Raw genomic sequence first — 6588 nt, 5'->3', positions numbered from 1 at the left:
CTGCCGGAGGGACCGGCTGACGGGCTTCCAGAGCTGCTGCTTAAGATGAAGAGCGTTGTTTCTCAGAGACTGTGCTTCAAGTTCTTGACGCAAATGCACCTTCTGAAATGTGCTTTCCTAATGGCTGATACCACTGATGGGGGTGGGCATGTGCTCTGCTGTGAATAGAACCGGCAAGATGTGGTGTGCGGAGTCACTTGTGCTTGGGATACCCGAAGGAAAAGAGCTGGGCTTTATCAGTTTTGCTGCAAGTGCACCTTTGTCATGTCCTCAGCAGCCACGTACGACATGCTTTTTTACATCGCAGCACACTGTGCTGCCCTTGCCTCGAGTTTGTGCTGTGCCTGGGAGCTGGAGCAGCCGGCGCGCTCCTGTGGCTGCTCAGAGCAGCTCAGCAGTAACTTGTTAGGCTGCTCATCTGAGGCTGGGGGAAAGGCAAGAAAGACTGGTGGCCACAGTGAGTCCAACCCTGCCTGCTATGAGGGAGTCACAACAACCTGGAACAGTTCTGGTAGATTTTTCTCTCCGTTGAGGAGTGAACAAGCAGCACAGTGCCATTGCTTAGCTAACCATAAAGTCACTGTTCATAAAATGTGCAGGAGGGAAAAGGGAACATCAGCTTCAAGTACTTTACAGTTTGACTAATCCAAAGCCCCAAGATCCTGTTTATGTGAGAACTGAGCTGGTAACCTTTCAGTGTCATACTATTATGGTTAATCAAAAGTTTGCTAATGCACTATATTTGCATACTTTAGTGTTTCGGTCACAGTTAACAATCACATTGCTTGTATAAAAGCCATGCGTGTAGCAGTCATTATGTTACTGAATAACAACAGCAGTCACTGGTGTAACATTTGGTCAGTCAGAGCATCCTCGTAATTAGAAGTTTTAGCAGTTGCCAAACAAAAGTGCCTCTCTATGAAGATTGTGTGTACACAGTTTTGGTTTTAGAATTAAGAGGAAAAAATAGATAATTTTTATGGATTGTGCATTAGAAGATGAAGATCTATAGATGTTTGTCAGGGTAGTACATTTTTTCTAGAAGTGTTATAATTTATGTAGTTTACAGTAACACTGGAATACTTTGTTACTTCCAGTAACACTGGAAGAACTGAATGCAAAGAAGTATGGACTAGGAAGTTAAGTGCCTAGTTGTTAGCTGCACTTCCTAACTTTGGTTAGGTGTTTCTACACCATGAATTATTAGAAAGAGACTGTCGATTAAGTACTTGTAATTGTGGCAGAAGGGAGTGAAAGGGAGGCAGCCAGTCCTTGTAGTGGTACTGGTGAGGAGATAAATCTGTTTCCAAAGGAGATTAGAGTGAAAAAGTGTAGCAACTTGTCATGCTTACAAGTGCTTATATTTCGAAACAAAAGGATAGGTGTGTTTGTTTCAGTTTTGACAGCCATGTTCTTTTCTGCTTCCTTTTGAGCCTCCCTCCAGCAGGACGAGAAGCTGGCCCCACCATGTGGACCAGTTACACTGGTAAAAGAGCAGTTTTCTCTCAATTAAGTGCAGTGCTGGAGGGGCAGTTCTGTTCTGTCCCCTAGTTTTGGCTAGTTCCTATCCTTTTATATTGTATGCAAAACACCTGGTGTATTGTTCCAAAACCTTTAGAAGTTGACTCAGCAAGTAGGACTTTTTGTGATCATGTGTGAGGGAAGCAAGAACTTGTGCTTGAGAATGGGCAGGAGAGTGTGACGTCTCCTCAGGAGTCAGCTCAGCACCCACGCAGTTGTGCACTGGAGACATGGGGTCCTTTTCTGATGTCTGAATCAGTAGTGAATGTACTTAATACTATGGGAGCCTGTCAGAGTGTTGTCTTTAATCACTGTGAATTAGAGAGTTCAGTCCTCTGCTGTGAAGCTGAAGATGTGGTAAAGCAGTTTCACTCAGATGCCACAGATGTTCAAGTATGTCCAAAGTCATACTGAAGTCGGATAAAACAACTTCTGTTGCTGCTGTCCTAACTGCAGGCTCTAATCTCCCATCAAAGGGGAAAGCTACTTCATGATTCCCTATCAAAGCCAAGCTACTTCATAACAGGAAGTCTTAATGGGTTTTTCTTGGTGGCAGAGATGGATGTTTATGCTTCAGGTCAGGAAGCCAAAGATAATATTTTTTCAAAGTTTGCCATTAGAATGCTTGTGTGTTATTTCAGTGGGATCGTGTTTTAAATGATGGCTTTCCTTCTTAGGTGGTTGTGGTTTTTTTGCTTAGGGTTTTTTTGTGCTGTGGTTTGTTGTTTTTGTTTTGGGTGTTTTGTTTTTTTTCTTTTAGTGCAATAATTATGGTTTTTATTAGCTATGCCATAAAGGTGGGTTTAATTATATTTGTATAATGGATGTGTTCTGTCAGTAATCCCAAGCACCTTCTGAGCATTCTCTAGTTGGGCTTTTATTGGTAATGAATGACTAGAGAGTGGTGCTGCCACACACAGCATTTCCACACATGTACAATGTACATGTAGTTGTATATAATACAGTTTTAAGTAGCCAAACCTGCAAAAGTTATGGGGAAAGTTATGGGGAAAAACCCCATTGCCCTTTCTTTACCCTGTCTGACACAAACTGCTTTATGTAACTTCCTCCTGAATATATAGTTTATTTACTAAACTTGTGTGTGATTGTTCTGGGATACTTAGGAATGGCTGAGAAATTAGATGTGAACTATATTGATGAATTATTGAAGTAGTATCATTTGGTCCTCTGCAAGTGAAAGTTTTGTGTTTGTGAGGAAAATATAAGTATGGTGTAAAGGAGACCAGGTGTGTGAGACTTTTACCTTTTTATGGCTTTATTACAGTGTGTGTCTGCACTCACACTGAGATGGGCAAAAACTTCTGTGTTAACAGAAGTGAAACTATTTGGTACAGGTGTGGTGAGTATTTGGGTTTGCTGCTGAGGGCCACAAATGGAAGAAAAAATAATAAAAGAAAAAACAATTATTATAAAAGATTATATATATATATATATATATTTGTGTCCTGTGTTTGCTTACAGTGTCTTAAAGGCAGTACCTTAAAAACTACATCCTTAATATTGGTTTAGTTTACAGCAACATTTTCCCACCTGCTGAGCCATGCAAGGAAAACAAGTGCTTCTTCCTATAATAAGCTGTCTTAGTAAGTAGTTTAGTGGAATTTTAAGTGCTTTAGCCAAAACATGCTTTTCAGAGGAACAGTTTTATACTTTCTTCAAGGTAAGGGAGTATTATTATGGGGAACAGTGTTCTGGGAGGCAGGCACTTGAGAAGGAATTTAAAATAATTACAGTGACATTTCAAAAAAAAAACAAACCACAAAAAAAAGGTTGTCAGAAAAATAATAGATACAAAAGAACTAAAATATGTGATTTTCATTTGGTTTCTGTAGCAATTCTCTTTACGCTTGAGCAGATTTTTAAAATCTGAAAATGAAAGAGGAGTTGACTTTAATACCCTGTAACAGTAGCAGAGAAATACAGGGTCCTGAGTAACAGTGACAAGATTATGCTACATAGCAATTTCCTAAGATGTAGGGAGGGCAGTAGCCTTCTAGCAAAGTGGTGATAAATAAAAGCATTCTTTAAAAAGAGTTTACGTTATCACCACTTATCCCATCCTTGTATGTATTCACTCAGAGTGATGCAGTAAGTGTTCACAGGAATTGCTGAGAATCACGTTGGAAAATGTTATTTGTGTGACTGCTTTTCAAGCTTGTCTCATACAGAAGTTTCAAATCACAAATGGGACATTTTGTACTTAAGGAAATATGAACAGTATTGCACTTATGCAGTGTCAAATTGCACTCACACTGTGTCAAATGCACCTTGTCCTTTTTCCTAGAGCTCTTCACAAGTGTAAATTCCTGGTGAACTGCCAGCTACAGGCAGAGCTGGCATTGCAGGGTGTTATTTGAGGATTGCCCAGGATGAGGCAGTCTGAAATGGCTTTAGGGACCACCCTGAGGTGTCACAGCAATGAAGGTGAATCCTCTTGGGGCAGCATAGCCAGGCGCGCTGTTGAGCTACATTAAAAGGCAAAATGTGGGGAGGGAGTGAAGGGAGAGTAAATATTTTAAAACGAGGAAGTCGGGGGGAGGATAGATAGATAGATAGATAGATAGATAGATAGATAGATAGATAGATAGATAGATAGATAGATAGATAGATAGATAGATAGATAGATAGATAGATAGATAGGAGGATAGATAGATAGATAGATAGATAGATAGATAGATAGATAGATAGATAGATAGATAGATAGATAGATAGATAGATAGATAGATAGATAGATAGATAGATAGATATCTAGCACATGGAAGTAGCAGGAGTTTTTCATGGATAAGCAAGGGCCGGTCTCTGGGGAGGAGCCGGGTTAGGACCCTGGACAGCTCCGCCATCCCGGTGGGACTATCCGGCTGTGCCGCCCGGCCCCGGCCCCCCATGGCCTGCGGGGAGGTCAGAGCTGCCTGTGTAAGGTCAGCACCAGCCGTACCCGGCAGTCAGACCGCAGGCTTGGCTGGCTGGCCTGAAGGGGCGATGCAGTTCTCCCCATCTGGCTGGAGGCTAAGGAGGAAACAGGATGGGGTGATGGGAGTAGAAAGGTGTTTCAACCTCTTGCGACTTTGAGCCCAATCCATGTTAATTAGTCATGATCAGTATCTTAGTGGGGTATGCTAGGGAACTACTATTATTCTGCAGGTTAAATGGCTGTAGGACTTGTAAAAGCACTGCAAGGTCACTTTGGTCACTGCCACGTAAATTATGCCTTACAATGATCAAGTGTTTTGTTATCCCTAGATGGTGAGGTATCGCTTGCATCTATGTTACATGGCTGTGTCTTGTTTGTTGTAAATAAATCATCAGTCCTTTCAGTATCTACCTTTATCCACCTTTCAGACAAAAATGAGAGATGCACTAGAAGCCATAGCAGCAAAAAAAAATGCAGCCACATGGGTAAATTAGTTAAGTGAATTGCTGTATTTTACTGTGCAAATATTGTAGTACTCTTCAATGTATAAAGTGCACAGTTGGGATAAATTTTGTCTGTTGCAAGCTCTGCAGAAAAAGAAAAATCTTGCTGCCAAACTTCATGTTATATAAAAGCAAGTAATAATAGTGTTGAGGAACAGCTCAGCAGATGAATTAAGTGAAGCAAATAACCTGAAATGAACTAACGAATAACAATTTTGGAGTTGTTTCCTATTTTGAAAGCAGAAGACCAATCTTGATTTCTAGCATAATTAGTTAAATATCTCTGCATTTACTGGTCATAGGGGAAACATTTTTGTAATACTTAGTCCTTCTTAAGCTACACTCCCTTGTTTTTTCTATTAAAATTGCTTGCAAGATGCCAGATTCTTTGTTGGGTATAGATTGTAGCAGCACTTTATTGCATGGCTTAATGTCCTTACAGTGTCAGGTCATTAATATTTTTGTGTCACTAAATGCAGTAACTATTTTTCAAATACCATGCCAATAAAAGTTAAGGAAAAAGTATCAGTTTAGACAAATAATCTGTAATGTGAGAGTTACACTTTTCATTAACAGTTGTCTGATGCCCTTCTTTGTCTTGTTGGCTCAGAACATATTACATTTTCTTATTACTCAGCTGATTGCTGATATAATTGTGCTCCAGATAATAAGATTGTTCTAAGTATAATTCTGCATGTCATTCACATTGTGAAATGCTTAGCAAAAAGGATACGTTATGTTGACATTTGGAAACTATTAAAATCATAAATTATCCTGAAACTCTGAAGCTGTGTTTAATTAGAACTAACTTGTGGACTGTTAGCTAGACTGTTGTTTAACTGTAAACTGTATAATGAATGTGTTCTTGACTAGTGTTATAATTGAATTTGTAAAGAGCCAATTTTTACAAATACACAGTGCGTGTTTTTGCGTTCTGCAGTGATTAATTTCATGGTTAATGAAGTTTGTGTTCTTAAACTGGTATTTAACAAGGTCTTATCTGTGTGGATTATGTTGATGAAATGAAAAATCAGATCTGTTTTTTCGTGCCTGCTGGTAGGAAACACTTTGCATTCTCAAAGATTTCTTGATCACAGCAACAAGTATCCTATATGAACCTCAGTATGTTAAACCTTACTGGCAGGCTGAGTATGATCTTGGAGTTTGCATGAAACTGCCTTTGTGGATGTTGTGGTATAGGGAGGAGGTATTGGGGTTTAATCAGGAATAATTAAATCTGTTTGCACTGTTGCTTGGGGTGCCACTGATCCTGAATCACACAATTGATATATATATTTGTTTTTGGGGTTTTTTCCCATTTGTTAAAAATACAAATGTTATGTTTTTCCCATGGAACAAAAGTGACTTTAAAATTACAAACAACTATTCATAAATAAGAACATGTATCCACTGTCTCTAATATTCTTTAAGATGTTATGCTTTAAAATTTTAATTTCTTTTTTGAGTAATTGCTCTTCATTTCTTACTTGGGCTGTCAAATACCAGCTACTATGCTACATGTTCCAGCATACCTTTCTTGTTTTGTGGCTGATGGTGTGACTAGCAGCTTATGTTAGTTTATATGTATAGGTTTTTAATGTTTTAATTGCTTTAAAATTCAAGGCGGGGGGG

At 39.3% G+C, this 6588-nt stretch overlaps 1 protein-coding gene across 1 annotated transcript in view; it reads left to right on the top strand.

The window, feature by feature from the left end:
- Window positions 1–178: 178 nt before the first annotated feature.
- LOC104398491 (transmembrane protein 110-like) overlaps window positions 179–6588 on the top strand; it is a 37775-nt gene continuing 31365 nt past the window's right edge. Inside the window, exon 1 of the mRNA XM_010008609.1 lies at window positions 179–281. Within this exon, the coding sequence (XP_010006911.1) occupies window positions 179–281 (103 nt within the window). The remainder of the gene's footprint in view (window positions 282–6588) is intronic.

Source organism: Chaetura pelagica, unplaced genomic scaffold, assembly GCF_000747805.2.
Source record: "Chaetura pelagica isolate M959 unplaced genomic scaffold, ChaPel_1.0 scaffold652, whole genome shotgun sequence".
In the NCBI taxonomy this organism is placed as follows: domain Eukaryota; kingdom Metazoa; phylum Chordata; class Aves; order Apodiformes; family Apodidae; genus Chaetura; species Chaetura pelagica.
The sequence above is the reverse complement of the archived record's forward strand: the minus strand, read 5'-3'. Positions and strand labels throughout refer to the sequence as shown.